Source organism: Pituophis catenifer, unplaced genomic scaffold, assembly GCF_029215685.1.
Source record: "Pituophis catenifer annectens isolate HBS135680 unplaced genomic scaffold, rPitCat1.0.hap2 SCAF_7, whole genome shotgun sequence".
Lineage (NCBI taxonomy): Eukaryota > Metazoa > Chordata > Lepidosauria > Squamata > Colubridae > Pituophis > Pituophis catenifer.
Genome location: NW_027256887.1, coordinates 25,937,203 through 25,961,284, shown reverse-complemented (window position 1 = coordinate 25,961,284; position 24,082 = coordinate 25,937,203). Strand labels below are relative to the sequence as shown.

At 41.3% G+C, this 24,082-nt stretch overlaps 1 protein-coding gene across 1 annotated transcript in view; it reads left to right on the top strand.

Moving 5' to 3' along the window:
- The window catches only part of MET (MET proto-oncogene, receptor tyrosine kinase), a 147,092-nt gene that overhangs the window by 48,583 nt on the left and 74,427 nt on the right, over positions 1–24,082 (top strand). The window contains exon 3 of the mRNA XM_070946653.1: positions 18,601–18,792. Coding sequence (XP_070802754.1) covers positions 18,601–18,792 — 192 coding nt within the window. The remainder of the gene's footprint in view (positions 1–18,600; positions 18,793–24,082) is intronic.

Below are 24,082 nucleotides of genomic sequence, written 5' to 3'. Positions count from 1 at the left end.
AAAGGGAACAAGATTCAAGGGTTTTGTCATTTTGTCAATTTTAATTTTATTTTCAAAGGAATAAAAGTCCCAAAGGGTTTAGGGGGAAGAGGAAAGTGGCCTTAGAATAGTTTCATTGAAATTAAAAGATGGTTAGCAAACAATCTTGGAAGGCTTTGAATCATTTCTCTGTGGATTGGGGGTATTGCCACTTTAATGATGCGGAAACTGAAATACAGTAAATCTGGGGAGAGATTCAATTTTAGTCATTTTCAGCATGACTTATTAAAGGATGGTAATTCTTTCAGTTTGATTCAGCATAGTCCTCTTAAAGTAGAAACAATTGCATAATCAGACTTCTGCTTTTGGAATGAGAATAAATTTTGCTTCCCCCTCCCTCAAAAAAGCAAGAACTGTTCAGTTTTTCGTAATTTTTATTTGTTATCTCTTTGCATTGTTTTATTCTTCTAGCAAAACATGCTGATAAAGGGAAGAGAAAAAATATAGGAGAGTGAAATGAAGAGCCCCCTAAAATCAAATAAAAAGACATAGTGAAATAAACATATGGTGATATTTATTTATTAAGATGATAGATGAAAGAAATTGAGTTACGCTTATTTTATAATGGGAAGAAGTAATTGCAGCTTTCCATCAGGAAACCAAAGGAGCTTTATTGATCTTTTGTCCTTTGGGTATAGCAACATTTAATAAAATAAAGACAAAATAACGCAAACAGATTTTACAAGCATAGGCTTTTCTCATCTTCCCATAGCAGGTTTTCTGGTCATATGTCTAGACCAGAAGTGTCAATCTTGATTTCGTTGAGGGCTGCATCAGGGTTGTTTTTGACCTCGGGTGTGGCCAGGGTGGGTGTGGCCAGCTCGATGTCACTCATGTTGGGGGTGCCTGTGATTGCTTTGCTAGTGAAAACGGGCTCCCAAGCTCCATTTTCGGCTGCGACAGCCTCCTGCAAACCTCTGCCAGTGAAAACAGAGCTCGGGAGGGCCGCAAGTTCTGTTTTCACTGGCAGAGGCACTGTGGGCCGATCCTTCACTGTTTCCAGGGTGGCTCTGTGGGCCAGATCTAAGCACCCCGTGGGCCAGATTCAGCCCCCGAACCTTGAGTTTGACACCCCTGGTCTAGACAGCTCATATCACTTGTTTTAAACAGATTCTCATGTTTAAAAACATACGCATTACAAATTCATAAAATACAGGGTTAGAGGGTTATTCTACATTTTTATTCCAGTTCAATTCCTGTTACTTTCTGGAATATATAACATTGCCTATTGCATTAATGTCTACTTTTAACCCCGAAAATACATTGGGTCAAATTTGAATAGACATAGGATGCAAGTAAACAAAGTTTCTACTCAGCTTATTTCTTCTGTAGAGGAAATAGCAGTGTCTAAGTTTAATAGAGTTTCTGGGTCTCTAGAAGGAAGCAGTTTAAAGCTCAATGCTTTTAAATCCTTCCAACGATATTTTTGCAGCCTGGCAATATAGTTTAGACACCAGTTTGTTCAACACAAACTGAAAAGTAACATTTATAGGCTAGCATCTATATATTACTAAAATCTTCATCCTTATGACTTTTTAATTGGGAGAAACTATGTTATAGGTCAACAATTTTTGAAACAAAGAACTTAAAATGAACTAATTTGCAGAATTTGTCTAAAATCTGGCACCCATGTCTCCCGAGGGAGTGACATTTGGGAAAGCTATGGCTGCTTCAGTGCTACTGGCTGCTCCTGGGCTGCTGCTATGATCATGTGATTTTCATTTTCAATGTTCCATGACAGTTTCCCAGCCACTCTTGCATTTCCTTGCTCCCTCCTCCACCTAACAGCAGTGACTTAAGTGCCTCCCCATAGATGTCTTGGTTTTTCACTATGACATCTGATTCACTACAGCTCTTATATATAAAATTGTACACTAAATCAGTGGATATCCCATTATTATTACTTAGCTTGCCACCCACAATGCAAAAATAAGTCTAAAGAGCACAAAACCAGCTTTGATTTTGCTTTCAAATGTAAATAGAACCAGCTCTAAGTGGCAATATCATGTTGTTATTAAAAGCTCACTAATTTCCATTGGTCTGTTTTACCTTTACCTGAGATATTGTGCTTTCATGAAGATATAATCATAATCTGGATCAAGATGACTTGAACTGTGGTAGATTGATAATTAATGTGTATTATCATACTTAATGATTGTAAACTGCCTAAAATCACTTATGGCGAAATAGGTGGCATATACATTTAATAAATAAATAAATGTGAGTTCAAATCACAGTTCAAATCAATTGTGTTGATAAGAGAGGACTTGTAAGCACATTTGAATGGCTCTGAACAACTCCAAACATCTCTCACTATTGGCCATGTTTTTCAAGGGTCACATTTTCCCTCACCTTATGCTGTGGTCTTGGATTTACTTATTCTATTCCTATTTTTTTCCCCTTCCATTCAGTCATGGGAAACTGTCTGGCCTTGCAGTTTTCTTGGCCCTGCAGTTTTTTTGGCAAAGTTTTTCAGCAGTATTTGCCATTGCCTCCTTCCTAAGATTGAGAGAAAGTAACTGACCCAAGGTTACCCAGTTGGCTTTGTGCCTAATGCAAGACTAGAATTCACAGTCTCCTGGTTTCTAGCCTGATGCCTTAGACTACAACAAACTGACTCTCATTTTACCCTTATACTAGAATACTTCATATAGGAAGTTGTTTATGATATTTTGTGTAAATTAAGACAGTTTTAATTCTCATTTAATCACACTGTTTATTTGTCTTTATTTCTCTAAGCTAATCATTTTAAAAGCTAATCCTTTTAAATCATGAATATTTGTCTACATTTAACTAAAAAATAATTAGCAGCCATACAGACTTTGCTATAGAAACAGTGCATCATCAAACAATCGTCTGCTGAAATACTTTTTGCTTTTTTCTATTTTTGTATGATATATTGTTTGAATTTTGGCAATTCACATATTAATTAGTTAATAGGGTTATACACAGCTGGTTTCTGAAATAATAGCATACCCAGTGATTGCAAGATTAAATTGATTAATACATCTACAACTAATCAATGGGATCTTCTGTGCCATAAATTTATTTATTTATTTATTTTATTTATTTAATTTTTATACCGCCCTTCTTCCGAAGGACTCAGGGCGGTGAACAGTTAAAATAACATACATATAAAATGTGAATATAAGATGATAACGCCAATTTGGTTCATCGGTTAAGAATTTTCAGCATAAAGATTTAGAACAATTAGAAGAGATTTATGCCAGCCCGGCTTGGTGAAATAGAAAGGTCTTAAGTGCACGACAGAAAGTACGAAGATCTGGGATCATTCGTATCCCTGGGGGTAACCTGTTCCAAGGGGTAGGTGCCCCCACAGAAAAGGCTCTTTCTCTGGGAACCACCAGTCGACATTGCTTTAGTTTTTTTTTTTTAATTTGATTTATATGCCGCCCTTCTCCGGAGACTCAGGGCGGCTTACAATGCATTAAGCAATAGCCTTCATACTTTTGTAAATTTATACAAAGTCAGCTTATTGCCCCCACAAACTGGGTCCTCAGTAACGGCATCCTGAGGAGGCCCACCCTGTGGGAGCGTGCTGGTTGGTGGGAGGTTATTGGTTGCAGAAGGTGGTCTCATAGATACCCAGGTCCTAAGCCCTGGAGCACTTTAAAGGTAGGAACCAACACCTTGAAGCGCACTCGGAAGACCACCGGGAGCCAGTGCAGCTCGCGTAGGAGAGGTGTTACATGTGAGCGCCATGTCGCTCCCAATATCACCCGTGCAGCTGCATTCTGGACCAGTTGGAGCCTCCGCTTGCACTTCAAGGGGAGTCCCATTTAGAGAGCATTACAATAGTCCAGACGAGAAGTGATGAGGGCATGAGTGACTGTGCATAAGGAGTCCCGATCTAGAAAGGGTCACAACTGGAGAATCAGGCGAACCTGATAGAAAGCTCCCCTGGCCACGGCTGTCATATGCTCTTCTAAAGATAGCCGCGTGTCCAGGAGGACACCTAAGTTGCGAGCCCCCAATAGTCAGCGATGGTATCAGCTGGCTATATCGGGACGCCGGCAGCCACAGCCACTCGGTCTTGGAAGGGTTGAGTCGGAGTCTGTTTCTCTCTATCCAGATCCACAAGGCTTCGAGGCACTGGGACATCACTGCAAGGGCATCATTGGGGTGGTCTGGGGTGGAGATGTACAGCTGAGTATCATCAGCGTAAAGATGGCACTGCACCCCAAAAACCACGGATGAGCTCACCCAGCGGCTTCACATAAATGTTGAACAGAAGAGGTGAGAGGACTGACCCCTGCGGCACCTCACAAATAAGGTGTCTTGAAGTCGACTTCTGCCCTCCTGCCAACACAGACTGCGACTGGTCAGAGAGATAGGAAGAGAACCACCATAGAACAGTGCCTCCCACTCCTAGCCCCTCCAGCCAGCGCAGCAAGATACCATGGTCAATGGTGTCAAAAGCCGCTGAGAGATTTAATAGAACCAGGATAGAGGAGCAACCCCTATCTCGAGCTCTCCAGAGATCATCAACCAATGCAACCAGTGCCGTTTCAGTGCTGTAACCAGGCCTGAAGCCGAACTGGAACGGATCTAAGTAGACAGTTTCATCCAGGTACTGCGGGAGTTGCTGTGCCACCACACTCTGAACAACCTTTGCCACAAAGCGAAGGTTGGAGACAGGACGGTAGTTTGCTAGAATAACCAGGTCCAGAGAGGGCTTCTTGAGGAGGGGCCCCACTGCCTCTTTCAAGGCGGAAGGCAAGAAACCCTCACACAGAGAAGCGTTTATAATCCTCTGGAGCCAGCCTCGTGTAACCTCTCGGGAAGCCAGTACCAACCAGGAGGGACACGGGTCCAATAAACATGTAGTTGCGTTCAACTTCCCCAGTAACCTGTCCACGTCTTCAGGGGTCACTGGGTCAAACTCATCCCAAATAACATCCTCAAGACTCGCCTCCATCACTTTGTCTGAACTTACCCAGTCAGAGTCCAAGTCTTCTCGAATTTGAGCGATTTTATCATGTAGATATTGTGCAAAATCCTCAGCTCAACCTTGCAAGGGGTCTTCCCATGCTCCCAGATGGAGGAGGGAGCGGGTCACCCTAAACAAAGCAGCTGGGCGATTATCTGCCGATGCAATAATAGTGGAAAAATAGTTATATTTTGCCGCTGCTATCACCACTAAGTAGGTCTTAATATATGACCTCACTAGTGTTCGGTCAGATTCGGAACGACTGGCTCTCCAACTACTCTCTAAATGTCTTTTCCGGCGTTTCATTTCCCTCAACTCCTCGGAAAACCACGGAGCCGGGCAATTTTGACGCCGGGTCAGAGGCCGCAAAGGCACAACCCAATCCAAGGCACCAGCGGCCATCCTATCCCAGGTTGCGCCAGGTCGTCGGACAAGTTGTGAGCTAGAGTCTCAGGAAATGGCCCAGGCTCCATCTGGAATCTGTCAGGATCCATCAGGCGCCTGGGGCAGAACCATTTAATTGGTTCTGCCTCCCTGCGGTGGGTTGTAGCGGACAGAAAGTCAAGCCTAAGGAGAGAATAGTCTGACCATGACAAGGGTTCGATGACTATATCCCCTATATCTAGGCCATTCAACCACTGGTCAGATACAAAAATCAAGTCCAGAGTATGTCCCCCCGTGTGAGTAGGGCCATGAACTAACTGGGTCAGGTCCATGGCCGTCATGGAAGCCATGAACTCCCGAGCTACCTCAGATGTTTCACTGATGGACAGCAGATTGAAATCTCCCATGACAAGAAACCTAGGAGTCTCAACCGCCACCCTGGCTATTACATTGAGGAAATCAGGCAGGGCTGCTGCTACGTGGCAGGGAGTCAGGTATGTAATCAGCAGGCCCATCTGTAACCCATGGTCCCACTTCACGAGGATGGAGTCACATCCGGCTGTCTGAGGAACAGTGGCTTCTCTAGGATCAAAACTCTCCTTTATAATAACCGCCACCCCTCCACCCCTACCCTGAGCCCTTGGCTGATGGAATGCGCGGAAACCTGGTGGGCACATCTCTACCAGGGGGACTCCCCCTTCATGGCCCAACCAGGTCTCTGTAATGCCCGCCAGGTCCACTCTCCCCTTCTGAATTAGTTCACAAATTAGGGGGGCTTTGTTAGCCGCGGACCTGACGTTGCATAACATCAGCCTAAGGCTCGGGCCCTGAGACTCTGAGCAACCCAGGGAACGAGAAGAGCTTCGGGGGTCGGAGCGTGACATTGCTTGAAGACAGCGGTTGCGTGCTCCCCTAGCATGATGTGGCCCCCTGCTCCCACCATATCTGCCCCTCCCAACCATGACCTTGATGGAGCAACCTCTTTCCATACAGGTATTAACCCCCTCGATTATAGCTTAATCGAGCAATTATTAGTTTCCTGTTTTGTGCTCTGCCAGCGGGGAACATGGCATATCAAACCTGGGAAGGAAATGTATTACATCTTAAGCATTCATTGAATGCAGGACTGAATATATGTTCGCCTCTAAAATTATGACAATTTCTGTTTTATTATGCCATATCTCCATTGCTCCTAAACTATACCATAAATATGTTCTGGCAACCTCTTTTTCACTGTTGGATCCTATAATGTCACTTCATCTTTCTTCCAGGCCATGAATGAGTCAGATTCAAACTAGATCTGTGGTACCTCTGTTAAAATGTTGATATGAGAAACCATAAATACCTTTAAAATAAATAAATAATATTTCGCCTTTATTCTAACACTGATGAAGACTTTGTCATCCCTTACCTTAAGAGGAAAGTCAGTCAATTGGCAATTACTGAGAACAGGAAAGATACGGATTTTTAGTAGGGTGGAAAAATTAATGCTGGCATGGTTTCTGCTAAGGCAAGGATTGATGGATAGTTCTATGGTATTGTGGGGAAAGCCTAAAGTATTAATTAAATATTTCCAAAACATTATTGATATAAGCAATTGTTAAAGCCAAGCCTATCTTGATCAGGAAATGTGACATTTCTACTGTTTTCCGTAGTAAATACATTTTTTTTTGCCCTGGGTTGCCTTTTTTGCCATGTGTTGCCTTTGCCATAACACAAAGGAAACAGGCAAAATACAAATAACGCATATGTCCATTATACATGTACCTAAATCAATACTATTTACTTAGTGCTAATGCACTAACCAGATTACAAGAATTGATGCAGTGGTAATCAATACCAAAAGTGAATAATACTATGAAAGATCTTTGAAAAGAAAATGTGCTATGTTTTTAATTTGAAATAGTTAATTACATCAGCATTTGTCTCTTTTTTTCCTTATGTAATCTAACATTAGCATAAACCTTTTGGTTTTCCTTTATCAGTAAATGAACACTAAGAGTTTCTGGAAATACAGGATACTAAATTCATAGCTGATGCTATAAATATTTACTGTATATTTAACCATTTTTTCTATTGACCTGAACTGGTTTGGAGACACACTTCCTATTTTATATGCTTGTTGAATTCAATATAACCACTGTGCAAGAACTCTTTTAATTTTGAAATATCTTACTTTAAATACAGAATTTTTGTATTTTTTACTGTTTTAATAGAGATGTTTTCTTATTTACAGATTAGAATGTTATCAGAAAGCTTGAGTTCAAATTCTTGCTTCATTGCAAATCTGTTATTTAGCTGAAGCTGACATGTTTCAGCAAGTTATATTAAGATAAAAGCAAAATTATAGAAAGGTACACTACCTTTATTTATTTATTTATTTATTTATTTATTTATTTATTCAATTTATATAGCCATCATCTCACAAAACAACTCTGGGTGATTTACCACAAGTAAAACAATGCAAAATATAATACAAATAGCACATACAGCAATCAGTAGACCAAACCACTCTAAACAAAGTAGCATATCACAAGTTTCCACTAACACTCCAGCTCCATGCCCAGGAATATACAACATAAGTTTTTATGATAATGAGAGTTATTATTTTCACAATACAATGTAAAATTTGCTGAGCACATTGTAAGCCGCCCTGAGTCTTCGGAGAAGGGCGGCATATAAATCAAATTAAAAAAAAATAATAATATATAATATCTGAAATTATGATGACTTTATCTTCTATAGTGTTATAAGAATTAGTGGCAGCTTGCAGTATGTTCATAACTTACAAAAATGTGCAAAACAGGTTGTAGGTATCAATTTTCCCACAATATTCGTATAAAATGCAATATTCAGATCATGCAGCATATTGCTTTAGTATTTAAATAATACATACATGAACAGGATGAAAACCATGAAGCTACTTATTTAGTTTTTTAAAATGCCATTTAGTTCAAGTTCATACAGATTTCTTTCAGAGTGATTTGTAATGCATTATTAATAAAATCATCCTTATGGAGCAGATAATTTTGGTAGTGATTATTAGTTAATTTTCATGAGTACAATATTTATTATGATAAAATGTAGATTTAGAGTTAGAGATGTCAGTTTCAAAAATTTTAAACACATAATTTGTATTAATTTACCTCTGGTCATATGTGCTATGTTGGATGTACATGGGAAAGCAAGGTTCAGAGCTGATCAGCTGTGAGATCACTCAGTTATTTGAGAGAGAAAAAATTTATTTAACCTTTTTTCTTTTATACTGTATTTATGTCTTGGTTTTGTTCTATGCTTTTAGTTTTGTATAAGTTGCTTTGTGCATTTTTACAGAAAATGGATTATTCATAATTAAAACTGTATCTTGCTCAAAGCAATAGTGTTCATTTAACGTAACAGGATTTTTTTTGTTAAAAGCCAAAGAAATACATTAATTTAAAGACCCATATTGTGAAGATTAGTTGTAGAATGCTTCATAGATTATTGCATGAGCAAGTAAAATACAATTTAAGTTTGGACAGGGAGGAAATGAGTTTGTATCATCACATTCCAGTTTTGACCTACATCAGATGCAGGGTTTTTTTTTTCCTGAGTGAGTCACAAATGGACTTTGTACTTTCACTCAAGTGCATGAAAGGAAGAAATAAAAGTAAGCCACATACCAGTAAAACATTTACTGAACTACAATATTTGTGTGATTTGTCACTGGAATTTGGCAGTGAATATATATATATGTTTAATCCAGAGATAATTTAATTTTCCATTTTGTCTGCCAACTGAATAGTTTAGAGAGTCTTGAGGTGAGGAAGTGAAACTGAAATATATAATTATCTCATATAAATTAAATGATATGGATATTCTCCATGGCAAGTTGCTTGATAAGTGGCTTTGAAAGATTTAACCTTTGAAATGGCAATTAAAAATGTTTTAAGGCTGCCTTTATCCATTTAGTGTATATAACTGGAATCCAACCATACACTTGCCGTTGTGCACCCTTCACTGTGGAGCCTCATGGCCCCTTCAGCCTAATTTTAAAACTAATTTCTAAACAATTAACTCAGACCTTTGGCAACACAAATGTGTTCTTTCCCTAGGGACCTTCATTGTTCCAATTGAGCAAAAAAGCAGGTAAAGAGAAAGAAAGCACTTCTCAAAGCACTTAAAAGGAAGTGGTTTGTTATTACTTCTCTTCAGGGTGGTGTTTTTTTTTAAAAAAACTTCTCATTTAAGCTACAGGACATTCCAATATTTCTTGATGGTCTCCGATCAGGGTACTAAGCAGATCAGACCTTCCTTAGCATTCTGGAATCATCAAAGCCTGCTGTAAAGAAAAGCAGCACAGAATGAATGAATGCATGAAATGAATGAATAAATTAAATAAAGTTTTAATAAATAAAGCTAACTATGGCCTTTTGAAGTACACCTGTGTTTGTCTGCATAAGAGAGGAAAGTATTTTATACTGCCTGTATTTCCTTTGGCTGTTACAATCAATACAATCTTGTCTCAGTTAACCCTGTGCATCCTTAGAATCTGCTCAGAAATTTGGATTTCTTTTGAAGCTTATTTGGAGTGGGGATGGGGAAAAGTGAATTGCAGATTCTCGGCCAGTATTTATTAGATAATGGGGAGTGGGATTTCACACCTTCCTTTAAAATGATCTTCCAATAGTCTGAGAACCTTTCAACTCAAGACCAAAACCTGCTGGAATAATTGATATTCAGTGGTATAGTTAGCTCTCCTAGTTGAGGGCAAGAGGATGCTAAAAATGTTTTGAACATCTATTAGTCACATTTATATACACATAGCAAGAGATTTTAGGAGTTGAATTTTTAAAAATCCGGTTTCTCTGCTCCTGGTCAAATGCATAATTTAAATTAGATGTTATTGCAGAAATGCAGCAATTAGACATCACCTACACATAGTGATGTGGCTATGTATTTTGAAAAGTTAACCAAATTCTCTCTCTTCTTTTTTATTAATTTATAATATAAAATACAAAACTACAAAAACAAATAGTAGGAAAAATAGAGGATGGAAAAGGGTTCAAAAATGTGACATTGTGACGTGGCTATGTATTTTGAAAAGATGACTAAATTCTGTTGGCGATTAACATTTTAAAAATTTGATTTCCAGCTGAACTGTGAAATAACAGAATTGCTATAATTACATCCTGGTTTGCTTTTTAAAGGACACATTCCCGTTAATTTTTCAATATGTCATGGCATAACACGTCTTAATTTTCAAACTAATCTTTAAATTTAATAATCAGTAAAAATAATGAGTACAATATTGATTTTAGGAGACAGCTATATTTTTGTTATTTTTACATTATTGTGTATAACTCCAGTCATATTCTAGAACTGAAGTATATCATATATTCTTCAGTATTAAAATGCTAAGTGATCTCTGTTTATTATGTGAAATAGAAATGAAGCATCAATAGATAATAATTCAGTTAATAGATTATTACTGAATTGTGAATGCAGCATAACTACATTCTTTTTTAAGCCCAATTTACCAAGATATATTATGAGGGTAATTTGTCAGGAAAATATGTATTTCCTGTTGATGAATTACAGGATTGAAAACAAAACATATTATATGGTAATAAAAATTACAACATAAAAAGAGTTAGTTAAAATATTTCCAGACTAATTTATTTATTTATTTATTGTTTATTTATTAAACAAATTTATTTGGCTGGCGATTCCAGGTGTCTTAAAAAATTAAACATCCACAATACAGAAACCCATAACAACAACACCATTCCTGTGGCAACAACAAACACAATCAAACAGCCACTTGATCAGCTCCATTTAAGCCAAGGCCCACTGACAGAACCATGTCTTCTGGACCTTCTGGAAAAATATCACGGTTAATCTTATATTTGGAAAATAATATTCCATAAGGAGGGAGAAATAACAGAAGACTCTTTTTCTTAGTTCCACTACAAATACTTCTCTGACAGATGAGACCTGCAACATACTTTGCCTTCCTGCTTTGGTGGGTCAGGTATATGTAAGTGGGGAGAGGCAGTCCTTTAACTAACCTGACCACAAGTCATGTAGGGCTTTAAAAATGATAAGCAGCACGTTGAGTTAGACCTAGAAACAAATCAGCAGTCTCTGCACCTCCCACAAGAGATGACACATGCACAAATCTAGATTTGCACAAAACTCTGCAGGCTGCAGAATTTTGAACCAACTGAACTGATACTTTCAAGGGTGGTCCTATGTAGAATGTGTTACTGTTGTCCAAATGGGAGGTGACAAGGGCTTGAATGTCTGTGAGAAGGGCATGTTGGTTCAGGAATGGGCATAACTATCATATAATTGTACAAAGGCCCTCCTGGCCATAGCTGTCACCTTCTTGAGCAGAAATCAGGAGTTCAGGAGAACACCCAGATATACACTCTGCAGTATACACTCCATGAGCAAGGAGGGTAATTCTCCCAGAATCAATAAGTCCTGAATTCAAAACCCCTGCATTTTGCCAGGGTTCAGTTTCAGCCTGTTGCTCCTCATATAGACCTCAACTACTTCCAGGTACTAAGAAAAATCGGTCAAGGCATTGTTTAACTCATCATTTGCAGAAATTTACAACAGAGTATCATCAACATGATGGATGATCTCACCTAAGAGCTTTATGTAGATATGAAACAGGAGTGGAGAAAGCACCAACTTCTATGGAACTTTTGGAGAAGGGGCCACAGGTTGGACCTCTCACTGACTGAAAAGAGCCTCTGACAAAGGAAGTGAACCAGACAACATAGTGCTTCTCATACCCAACCCCCAGAGCTGCTTCAGAATGATACCCTGATCAATAGTATTGAAAACTGGAGAGACCAGGTAGAGCAGGAATGTACTACCCCCATCCTGCTCCCACCAGAAGTCACCAAAAAGCAAAACCAATACCATTTCCATCCTGTAGCCATCTTGAAACCTGATTGAAAGGAGTCCAGATAATCCGTTTCATCCAGGATCCTCTGGAACACACTTACCCCATATTCACTCACCATGTCACAGCTGCAGATCCCGATAGAGGCCTCTTTACAGTACAAAATCACATTCAAAACAAAATAGTCCATGAGTAGCTTTACATTTAGTTGATCAGAGGAAGGGGCCATACAAAACTTTCAGCAGCTGAGGAAGCCAAAATACAAAGTCAGGTAGGTCAGGGTATTTGTGCATTTCCCCCCCCCCCCCGGTTTGGTCAGATGTTTATGGTGCAACCGGGCACAAAGCCATTCAGCGTTCATGTCCTGGTGATCTGTCCCCGTCCCCACACACACACACACACAGCCAGTCGAGGGTTAAGGAAACACTTTGGAACGCACCCAGTTCTTATCTCCGACTTGGCAGCGATAGACACACCGTCTGCCAAGGGTCTTTATTTTCACAAACAGACAGATAAGATACGAACGTTCAAGAAAGTCCAAACAGAAATAATATTCCTCCCAGCAGTTCCGGACGAGGCTTTAGTTCAAGGTTTTGCTTTGTTCGTCACAAGGATCCTTTGACCACTACCCTCTATTATATAGTCTCTGGGGTGTGGTCCAGTGACTCAGTGCTAATCCCTAGCACGCCTCCTAAGCTGCTGCAAACGTTTATCACGCCTTCGGAGGCGTGCGTCCAGGAATGATGTTTCATTATCACTTTGACTCGAATCAGCTGTCTCCTCTCCCTCGACCGGCACTTGAGACAATGCCAGAGGGGAGGGGCCTGGAGAGGGAGGCCTGGCTGACTCCTCTTCCTCATGCTCGGAGCTTTCTTCCTCCGATGGGACAGGCTCAGAGGGCGGGGCCACAACACCTGGTCCCAGACACAAGACGCCTCTGCTAGCGGGTACCCCTTCCATAGAACGAGGTATTGTAGACAGCCTCGGTGCCACCAAGAATCTAGGAACTCTTCTATTACATAATGATGTGTTCCCCCGATTTCAATAGGTGGGGAGGAGATAGAGGGGTTCCCTGTAATGAAGACATCTTGAGCAGACGTAGAAAACCTACCGGATGGGTTTTCCCTAACAAAGGTGGGAGCCGTTATCGCACCGTTACAGGGTTCATCACCTGCAGTATTGTAAATGGTCCGATATACTTGGGTGCGAGTTTCCTGCTGGGTACTCGGAGGTTGAGCTATTTGGTGGATAGGTACACCTGTTGCCCCACGTGGAAAGGTGTCTGTGGCCTCCTCTTTTTGTCAGCCTGAGCTTTATATTTTTGAGCCGCCACTCGCAAAGCCTCCTTGACCCTCTCCCATGCCCGTTGCATCTGGGCTATCCATCCCTATACTTCCAGGTCCTTGGTCTCTTGTTGGGGACATTCAGGTATGGGATGAACTCCGTTCCTGTGGCTACCTGGAACAGGGTATATCTGGTGCTGCTATGGACGGCATTGTTATATGCCACTTCCGCAAAAGGAAGCAAATCCGCCCAGTCCATTTGCTGGTGTGTTACATAGCACTGGATATACTGCTCCACCATTGTGTTTGCTCTTTTGGAGGCTCCATTGGTAGCTAGGTGGTATGCTTAGTTGAGCCCCTGGGTTGACCCTATTGTGACCAGAAATTCACACCAAAACCTGGTGGTGAATTGAACCCCCTGTCAGACACAATCCTTTTCGGGACACCGTGTAACCGGTAGATATTTGTAATGAGTAGCTTAGCCAGTTTTCTAGCTGAGGGTAGCCCCTTACAGACCAAAATGTAGGTCAATGACCGTCCAGATCACTGACTTTTCCCTACTAGCTGGTAGGTCCACAGTGAAATCCATGGCTATCTCCTCCCATGGCTTGAGAGGAGATGCCATGGATTGGAGGAGGCCAGGCGGTTTTCCTGGTTGCTTTTTCATTGTGGCACAGGTAACACAACTGCGCATGTATTGTTCAATGTCTTTATTTGTGGCCACCAAAACTGATGATTGACCAAATGTAATGTCTTGAGAAATCGAAAGTGGCCGGTCACTTGGACATCGTCGCAATACCTCCGTCTGGAGAACACTCTGTATGTAGATCCTGGAACCTTTCCATGCCAAGCCATCCCTTCGACTAAGGGTGGTTTGATTGGCTTGAATCCACTAATCCGTTAGAAGGGATGTTTTAATATTGCGGGTTATCTCCATTGCCGGATGTTTTAACCGGACGGTACCCACTATCTGCAGTGTTGTACCTCCCATAGGCGGCGATGCTGGGATTATGGCCTGCACAACCTCTTCATGGTCACTGGCGTACTGTGGCATGCGGGACAAAGTATCCACCAGAAAATTCTTCCCTCCGGGGATATATTTCAGGCAAAAATTAAAGCATCTGAAATATAACGCCCATCTAACCTGCTTGGGCAAGAGCTTACATGGGGCCTGGAGGGCTTCCAGGTTCTTATGATCTGTCTAGACCTCGTACGGTAAGCTACTCCCCTCCAACAGATGTCTCCACGTTAGTAGGGCCCACTGCATCGCAAATGCCTCCTTCTCCCATATGGCCCATTTGCATTTGGTCGCATTCAATTTGTGGGAGATATATGCACATGGGTGCAAACGCCCCTCCTCATTTGTTCACTGCCACCGCCACGTTGCTGGCATCTGCTTGCACTACGACTGGCTTGGTGGGATCCAATTTTTTCAGTATCAGCTCTCTTGCAAAGTCTTCAGGTGTTCGAATGCAGGTTGGCAAGCCAATGTCCATTGTACTGGTTAGCCAGGATGAGGTTTTTGGACTAAATGTTTCATTCGGAGAAGATTCATTAATGGAAAAGCCACGCGAGCAAAGAATGGGATGAACTGGCGATAAAAATTCGCAAACCCCAAGAAGCTGTCAAACTCCTGCTCACTACAGACCTGTTTTATGTCATTATATCCCGCAGGGAGGCCGACCGGTCTACTGTCATGCCTGTTGGCCATTTGGGTGGTCCCTATCCCCTCGGGGTGTAGTTCATGCAGGGGCGGGTTAGGCCCTACCGCTATTCTCAGGTGCCTATAACCCCCTCCCCACCAGATCGTTGGGCCCCACTAATCTCTAAACTAATCTAGTGTCTCCAGCTGTCCTCCTAGCAAAGACCCATCCATCTGCTCAAAACGGATGGGATGTGCTAATCTGCACACCCCCACTCCTATACTATCTGCGGTGGCTGCACTCATGAGACAACAGGTGCAGTCTGAGTCCACAAGTGCTTTGCACTTCTGCTGGCGTTTCACCCTCACCACCACTGAAATGAGGAAAGGTTTAATAGCCTGGCTTACCATGGGGTTGGCTTCCACCTCGTCATCGGTTCCACTGGTCGTTTTTTCCCTGTTATTGGGAGTGGTGCTGCTTTCACCGGGGGGGGGGGAGGATGGCCTGCATGCTGCGCCCCCCCTAACTGGGGTTTTCTGTGTACCCTTCCTGGCAGTGCTCTGCCTGGGCTTTGGTGTTCCAATTGATCGAGTTATACCCATCTCGGCATCTAAGGTACAATGTCCCGGCTTCCCGCATCGGAAGCAGATCATCAGGGCTCATGTGAGACTGGGCTTCTCTGGCAAGGTTGCTGAGGGTGTGGTGGGAGTTGGGTCTGGTAGCCGTGTCATCTGGATGAGTCACATGAGCTGGTCTGGTGACCTCCTACCCTTGACAGTCCAATCTGGTCTAGCCCAGTTGTCTCTCCGGAGCTCCGTACCGATCTTGGTGGTGGCCTGAATCCATGCCGCCAGGCAGGGAGGCAGGCCATGTGTCACACACATTTGTCGTAATACCCGGTCTAGTCCAGATTTGAATTGATGTACCATCAGCCTCTCCGGCCAACCCCACACCTTTCCTGCCAACCTCCAGAACTCCTTTATATAAGCGCCCACCGGTCTGCCTCATTGCCTAGCTGCCAACAAGTCCCCTTCAGCTTGTTACAGCCGTCTGTTATCCTCGAACTGTTCCTGCATAGCTGAGAGGAACAGGCCTATATCTCCTAGTTCCCTGGCATGTTTGCTATATAAGTCAGCAACCCAGTTGGCTGCTTCACCCTCCATAACGGTGGACACCGCCATTACCATGGCCACTGGGAAGTATATAGATGGCTGTACTTATCAAGATGGTCCTGTCCGGGCTGCCATCAAGCGAGGCCCGCACAGCTGGCGGGTCTCACTAGGGGGCCCTGGCCCTGGGCTGCAACCGGCCAGGATTGGAGTGGGGTCCAATTGTCCTGCCTCAGAGCCCTGTCTTGGGCCCCAATGTTCGAAGTGGGCCCTTAGGGGTGGATTGGTGGTCTTGGGCCTTTCCCTATCATACCGTGGGTTTGGGTTTTTCTCCGGGAACCGGGTCAGGCCCTTTGTTGGTAGGTGAGTTTCATGTGCTGTGTGAGATTCCAAACCCCTCTTCCAACCTCCACCAGAGCTTAGGCCCTTGAACCCAGCAGGACCAAACATCTCCCTTAACACATCCAGAGTCTGGCTCCCCAGGGCAGTAGAGTAACTCTACTCGTCCTCAGAGATACGTCTCTCCTGCCACTGAATGAAATGGCCCCTGGTGGGAGTAACCATGAGTGGAGGCGGGGGTGCCTCATAACCCCCTTGGCCCATTGGACCCATTCACCACTCTCTAGCCTCTGTCCTTTGCAGTCTGACCTAGTCGATATCCCCCATCTCCTGGTCCAAATGTGGGGGAAGCAATGCTGGGTGCTCCTTAGGCCTAACATTTGGCCCCATTTGCTGAATGGGCAGGTCTTCTGGAGTGGAAAGCTCAGCTGGCTCCCCCGACTCCACTAAGTCCACAGTTTCTAGTCCTGAACTTGCATCCTACGTCCCCTCTGCCATGTTTACTGTATATATAGAGAAAGAGAAGAGCGCTGACAACCTGTCAGGTTCCGGAATGCCGCAGTAAAATAAGACTCCAAACAAAAGCTGTCTATGTTGTAGAGTACTTTATCCTCGGCTCCTGCACGATCCAACAAACACCTGTGAAGAATGAAGCATTGTCAGCGCTATTGTCCCCACCACCTTTTAAGGTTACCTGCTACCCCTGTGACTCCACCCTATAACTCCACCCCCAAGCCTAGATGCACTCCGTCATCACAGGTAGCCGACATGGCGTTACAAGGCGCTTCCCCTTCGGCTTGTTGAGGTTGCCTGGGAATGCTACTGAGATCGGAGTCCCTGTGGCTCAGCTGTTTCCGGCCCCGCCCCTCAGCTGTGCGGGGGCGACGGTGTTGGAGGCGTCCACTGTAATGGCAGCGCCCGCAGCAGTAGCAACAGTGTTGGAAGTGTCCACTGTAATGGTGGCGCCCGCAGCGTTAAGGAATGCCTCCAAAGCTTTGGGGCCGCGTCGTGGATGATGGCTATGGTGGCTATGGCGAGCATGACGGCAGCTGCAGCGGCTACCCTTTCGAGCATGATGGCTGGTAAGTGGGTTCCCCCTGACACACCAAAAACACTCCACATAATGCTGCTGTAGCGGCCAGCCAGTCACCACGTGGTGTACATTCTTGTAGATGCCATCTTTGCTACTTCCACCACATTCCAGGTCTGGGGCTTCCATGATCCAAAGTACAGCAGCCTACCATTATTAATTACCTATTTTGCTATTTCTTTGTCTATGTAGACTCTAAGAAAGCCATCTGACTTAATACTAATAAGACATATATATATATTGTTTTGCAGGGATGTTGGACCCCTTAAACTAGTATCAGCCATGTAGTTTGACAATATTACTAGAAGTTGAGTAAACAGTATATGAGTCTTAAGATATTTATATATGAAGTAAATATTTATCAAACTTCTGCAAATATTTTTATTCAGTTCCCTGCAAACATTTTAGAATCTTATTTGCTGGCATTATACTCAAATACTCTCTAGCTAGAAGAAACTTTATAGGAAATATATTTGTAAAGGATGAAGTATCCCTCTTATATCACTGGTTATATTATTTTTGTTTTGAGTAGGCAACAGAATTCACTCTCTTGCTTTTCAAGCCCAAAGATCTAAAAGAATGCAGTGGATTTTGGCCATCCACTGGTGTTGGTGGATTCCTTGTCTGACAGTTTAAAAATATTTGAAAAAGCATGAACATCACTAAGTAGAAAAAAAAGATTTCCATAATACCATGTAAACTATGCAATTTAATAATACTGTCTTGCTTTTAAAATCTAATAAAACTATTTTCAAAACTCAGTCAATATTCCTGGTCTCCTACCTACCATCTTGTCAGCTACTGAAGTACTGTCATTTTTACTGTCTTCTCTGATTTGCTGAAACAAATTTAGTTTTCTTGCAGACTTTTTCAAGAAACACCTCTTACTGTGGAGCTCAAGATGACGAGTATCGGGTGGAGGTTACTACAGCTTTGCAGAGAATTGACTTATTCACACAGCAATTCAATGCTATCCTCTTAACTTCTATATCTGTCTTCATTAAAGGGGATCTTACTATAGCAAATCTGGGGACATCTGAAGGATACTTTATGCAGGTAAGCAATATAATATTTTACTACTTGGTTTTGTTTTTGTTTTTACAAATTCAGTCAATAAAGGCTAAGGCTCGGAAGGAAGAGAATCATCCTTGACTGGGAAAGTCAATCCTAAAATTTTAACAGTAATACAAGTTAAGTTGAAGAAAGCAGACATGAAATAAAATCCATGCTCAGTTTAAAACCAGTAATTAATTTGAAGTAGAGTTAATGACATTATTTCCTCTATAGTGGAATACCTCCTACATTATCTTTTATTGAACTCCGCATCCACTGTTTCTGGCATTGCTCTCAGTCCTAAAGCAATCTCTTATGATACAGGTAGTCCTTTGGATAAGACAGCAATTGGGACCCATCACTAAGCAACATGGTATAATGTCATATGACTAAATTGGTTAACAAGGGCAATTCCGGTAGTCCTAGTTGCTGTTGTTACACAAGGACTATGTGGGTCATTAAGCAAAAATCTTATGTGATTGTAACTTTTGACTTCCTGCAACTTTTGAGTTATTGACTTTGCTTGTGAGAAGTCAGCAGGAAATGTGAGAAATTGTGATCACATGACTGTGGGAATATTGTGACAGCCAGATCTTTGATGACCGTCACAAGTCCCACTCATTCAGTGCCTTTATAACTTCAAATAGTTGTTGGGTGAATGACCATAACCAGAGAGTTACTGTATTTTTCGGAGTATAGCTTGATTAGCACAAGGGGAAAAAAATCTGCTCCAGCAATTTACCTCCTTGCAGCAAGCAGCAGAAGCCTGTGCAAAACAGCAGAGAGCAAAACAGCGGAGAGTCGGGAGGTCGATCCAATCAACTTGTGCTAATTAGGCTGTGCTGAAGCTGAAAGGAGCTGTTTTTTCTTGCTGTTTGCTGCAAGGAGGTAACTGCTGGGAGGCAGAAGCCAAAGGGTGGGGGCCAGTGGGTGGGTGGGGCTACATTTGCTGTATAAGACGCACCTAAATTTTCACCCCCTTTTAGGGGGGGGAAAGGTGCATCTTATACTCCGAAAAATACGGTACATGTATGCCATAACTTTACTAGTGCTCTGATCCAGAAGTTCGCCAAGCACCTGTAATTCTATTTTCATCAAGGAAATTCTATGCATGAATTTAATCGATTGAATTAAAATAACTATTTTAAGAAAAGAAAAAAAACTTCTTATTCCAAAGTATGAAGTAGTATGATATAATAATTCTGTTCTTCAAAAAATGAATGAAAATGTTCTATACCCTAGCATGGTGGGAGATACAGTATATTTGAATTTTTAAATATCTTGAAAGAAATTTTAAATTTTGTCTTTTTAAAGGTACAGCTAGACCATTCTATTTAGATATTAATTTCTGGCATTGAAAGTTTCAGTGAGTGCAAGCTCTTGAAATCCATTTTTATAAGTTGAACAGCTCGTTCAAATAGTAACCAGCATATTTAACTATTGTAGGCTGTGGCTCTCTAGTTGCTTTGCAAGAGAATTCAGCAGTTATGTGGACAAATAGTAGGGTAATATATTCAATGAACTGTTTTGTGATTAAATGTGATATGGGGAATAAAATTCTAATTCACTATAGTTTCCTTTAAAGTGCCAGCACTTGATGTAAAATATTTTTATAACCTCCACAGAAATAAAAAAATAAGATTTTCCTATTTCAGAATTGTGTTCTTACTCATTTCTGTCATAAGCCAGATCATTTCATACATTTTATCTTCACTATACTGAACTCTAGAAAATCTAACACAATACTTCCAGAGCACGTTTCCTTTGGTAAGGCTAGCCAAGGGAATAAAAAGAATGCTATTGTCTGAAATATGTTGTGCCATTAGGAGAAATGTCTATATCCACTGTATTGAGTTACTGAACAAAAATTGTCTTCAATATTGTATTTTAATAACCTGTGGAGTTTTCCCCTCCTCCCCCAATTTTGTTAGAAGAGTCTGACATATTCAAAAGTCCAAAACATATTAATTGCTTTTAATACTTAGTAACATCCTATCTGTTCTTAATATTTTGTCTTTGTGATGCATCTTTTAGGCATAAAAAATAAGAGAAGGGATATGAATATTATAGAACATATGTAGGATTTCCTTTACTTTGTTAAGCAAATGGTTGCATGGGAAATAGTTTCAAATGTATTCTCGCATGCTGTTTCTTGGGATTATCAATAATAAACAAAATTTAATTGTGATATCTGTTACTAGAGTTGCTTAACCTCAGGGTAAGGACAATGGTTATATATTAGAACAAATCAAATGCTCTTAACACTCTGTTTAGATATGATAGTATAATTATTAACAAAATTAACAATATGTCATTGGTACAGAATTGCATAATTAATATGTTGTTAGCAGGTCAGCTGTGCAATGGACTTTTTTTGTAAAAACTGCAATAAGGAGATAAGGATTTTTTTTATAACAAAAAATGAAAAACAGCAGCTGTCTATGAAACTGTTACAATTTCTGAATTTTCATGTTTGAGCTTTCTGCTAAGCATTAGGATCTATGGAGTGCTTAACTGTAACAACTATCCTGATAGTGCAATCCTATGCTACTTTCTTCCCAAATATTCCTCTGGTATTCATTGAGCTTCTGAAGTAACTGTGCATAGGGTTGGGACACAACTCAGCTTTGATTATGTTATTGTGCACATTTTATGAGGCAGACTTTCTAATGTTTAACATTTTTATTGAGTTATATAATAAAATCAGATACAAAATACAGAAGTAAATAGGTGGGGAGGAAGAGGTGGAAAAGAAGTGTGGAAGGATAAGAAAAAGAAAAAGAAACATCGTCTTCCGACTCTCCCTGTTCCAGTAAAATAAAGCATTAACATCAAATCCCAACTTTTTTAAAAAAAAATAATAGGAGCAAGCCATTTCTATAAGGATCTATCAATCTAATTGGTAAAATCCAAAATCAAAGTTTCATTCTTTTCCACTTCAAGCACAAAGTTCAGAAGCAGTCAACAGGCGGAAACAAAAGTACTTATATTCTTTTCTTTAATCGAAATAGTCAATTTTGCCATTTCAGCCAACTCCATCAACTTCTGCAACCATTTGTCCATGGTAGGAATCGAAGTGTCCTTCCACTTTTGTGCATACTGTACAATAGTCTTGCTGCTGTCAACATATATAGTAAAAAAGTTTCAAATTTTCTCCAGGTCTTTTTCCATTATGCCCAAAAGGAAAAGTTCTGGTTTCATCTTTATCTCCATTTTCAAAATTTTCTGTTTTAAAATATTTATCATACTGCAAAAAATTTTTGCTTTATCACATGTCCACCATAGATGATAAAAAGTCTCTTCTTTGCTTTTACACTTCCAACATTCATTTGATATACAGTCAGGTCCAGAAATATTGGGACATCGACACAATTCTAGAATCTTTGGCTCTATACACCACCACAATGGAGTTGGAATGAAACAAACACAATGTGCGTTAACTGCAGACTGTCAGCATTAATTTGAGGGTATGTACATCCAACTCAGGTGAACGGTGTAGTATTTACAGTAGTCCAGACGGGAAGTGACGAGGGCATGAGTGACTGTGCGCAAGAAGTCCTGATCCAGAAAGGGACACAACTGGTGAATCAGGCGAACCTGATAAAAAGCCTTCCTGGCCACAGCTGTTACATGATCTTCTAGAGACAGCTGTGCATCCAGGAGGACACCCAAGTTGTGAGCCCTCTCTGAGGGGGCCAAGATCTCACCCCCAATAGTCAGCGATAGAATCAGCTGGCTATACCGGGATGCCGGAAACCACAGCCACTCGGTCTTGGAGGGGTTGAGTCTGAGCCTGTTTCTCCCCATCCAGATCCGCACGGCCTCCAGGCACCGGGACATCACGTTAAGGGCATCATTGGGGTGGTCTTAGCTGTCTTTTCGGCAGAAAGCATGCTTAGTCTTTCAAATTGCCATCAGTAGCCATAGTGCCTTTTAAATATGTTAACACTGCAACTCATCATCTGCAGAAATGGTACTTCAGTTCTTTGGGCATGGCATTATAGAGTACAAGTAATTGCCATGAAATTTAAGTACTTTACATCTGTATTCTAACATTTTCTCACTGCCAGCATTTTTTTTCTAGCAGGTCTCTGAGGTCTTTAAACACTTGTGGGACAAGCATAACCTTTGCCAATGAGTATCTATTGTCTACAGCATTGACATGTCAGGGAAAGAAACCTTTACTGACAGAATTTCTGTGTGTCAAGCAACTGAGTTTGACAGTTGTAATGCCCAAGTGTGCAGCAGCAGGAAACAAAGATGGAACAATGGTCTTGAGCTACTTTAAAAATTGCAGTCATGTTGTAATCTGCATTCAAACAACATGTGCTGCTGATGAATCATATCTGTGTCAATTAGGCCACATCAATGCAAAAAACCCAGTTTTTAAACAAAAACATTGAGACATTAATTTTCAATAATCTAACTGGCTGGAATGTCTGTGTTATTAAAATTAATATTACTATTTTCCCTTACCAAAATAACAGAGTTAATAAAAGACCACCAGGTGTTTACTCTGTCCATAGTGATTACCTAGCTAGAAACATCCCAATAATATTAGATAAATCAAACATATTAGCATATTAGCTGCAAATCAGAAAACAAATTTTCAGTTTGTCTAATTTTTCAAAATGAAAAAATAATACTATCTCTTTATCAAACATTGCATATGTTGGGGGCTTCCGGTTTGGCTTCCGTCATTGCTAGACGGTCTTTTGGGACCGCCACCCCTGCCACCCGTAAAGAGCTGCCTTTACAGCTGAGAGGCGGCTCGAAAAACTCCGTTTCTTTAAGGAAATGTGAGGAGAGCCGGCGAGAACAGGTAGAGCCCTCTCCGAAGTCCCCAGAGTTTTTTTTTACTCTTGGGGAGGAAGCAGGATGAGGCTCCCTATCCAGCTCGCTGCTGCTCCGGGCTTCGGGGGAACTCTGCGCTTTGCAGAGCTAGACGATGTGACCAACCTAATCAGCGAAAACTAACAGATTGCCTGAATAAGCAGGATGAAATCCAGATTTGGAACTCTAAATTGCAAGTATTTGTAACAACCCTATGATTGATTTTAATGAAGAAAGAGTGAAAGGGGGAAAAAAAGTTTAAAATGGCGGCTGGCTGAGGCTTGAGAAGAAAGCTGAAAGCGAAAGTCTTTCCGTTTGAATGGTTTAATATGCTACAAAGTATTTGAAGCAATAGCGCTGGCTACAAGAGAAGAGAAAAATTTTTGTTTCATGCTTCTTCCTTCTTAGAGACTTGATATTGATATTGTGTGGAGAGAAGACTTTTTCTTTAAAAAGAGTC